Raw genomic sequence first — 458 nt, 5'->3', positions numbered from 1 at the left:
AAATTTTAAATAATATATAATATAATAATTTTCCTTACATCTTTTCTTAAGACTACAGTATATTTATATATATATATAAATTTATATTTAATATCCGAACAAACTAGTAACACCTCCAGCTATACCTTTAAAGGTATTAGCTATTAAATTATCTGATTCCATGAAATCATTAACTTTTTTTACCAAATTGTCTTTAACATTTTTAATATTATAATTATCATTTTCAAAGTAATTATAATCGTAGTCATTGTTATAATTTAAAGGAACATTACATCCATCATGAGTTGTGTAATAAAAATTGTGTGATTCTTCATGAGTAGGGTTGTAAAAATTGTGTGATTCTTCATTAGTAGTATTATAAAAATTCTGTGTTTCTTCATTAGTAGTATCATAAAAATTGTTTGGTTCATAAAGTGTATGATGCATATGATAATTTAAATGAGTTGGTTTATATTCAT

At 21.8% G+C, this 458-nt stretch overlaps 1 protein-coding gene across 1 annotated transcript; it reads right to left on the bottom strand.

Annotated features, from left to right (window-relative positions):
* Positions 1-87: 87 nt before the first annotated feature.
* On the bottom strand, positions 88-458 carry PRSY57_0015100 (putative protein, unknown function; the record flags this gene model as incomplete). The annotated part of the gene is made up of 1 exon (XM_020114229.1): positions 88-458. A coding segment is annotated over one exon (371 nt), but the record flags the coding sequence as incomplete, so codon positions are not given.

Source organism: Plasmodium reichenowi (assembly GCF_001601855.1).
Source record: "Plasmodium reichenowi strain SY57 chromosome Unknown, whole genome shotgun sequence".
Lineage (NCBI taxonomy): Eukaryota > Apicomplexa > Aconoidasida > Haemosporida > Plasmodiidae > Plasmodium > Plasmodium reichenowi.
This window is presented reverse-complemented; position numbering and strand designations above follow the sequence as displayed.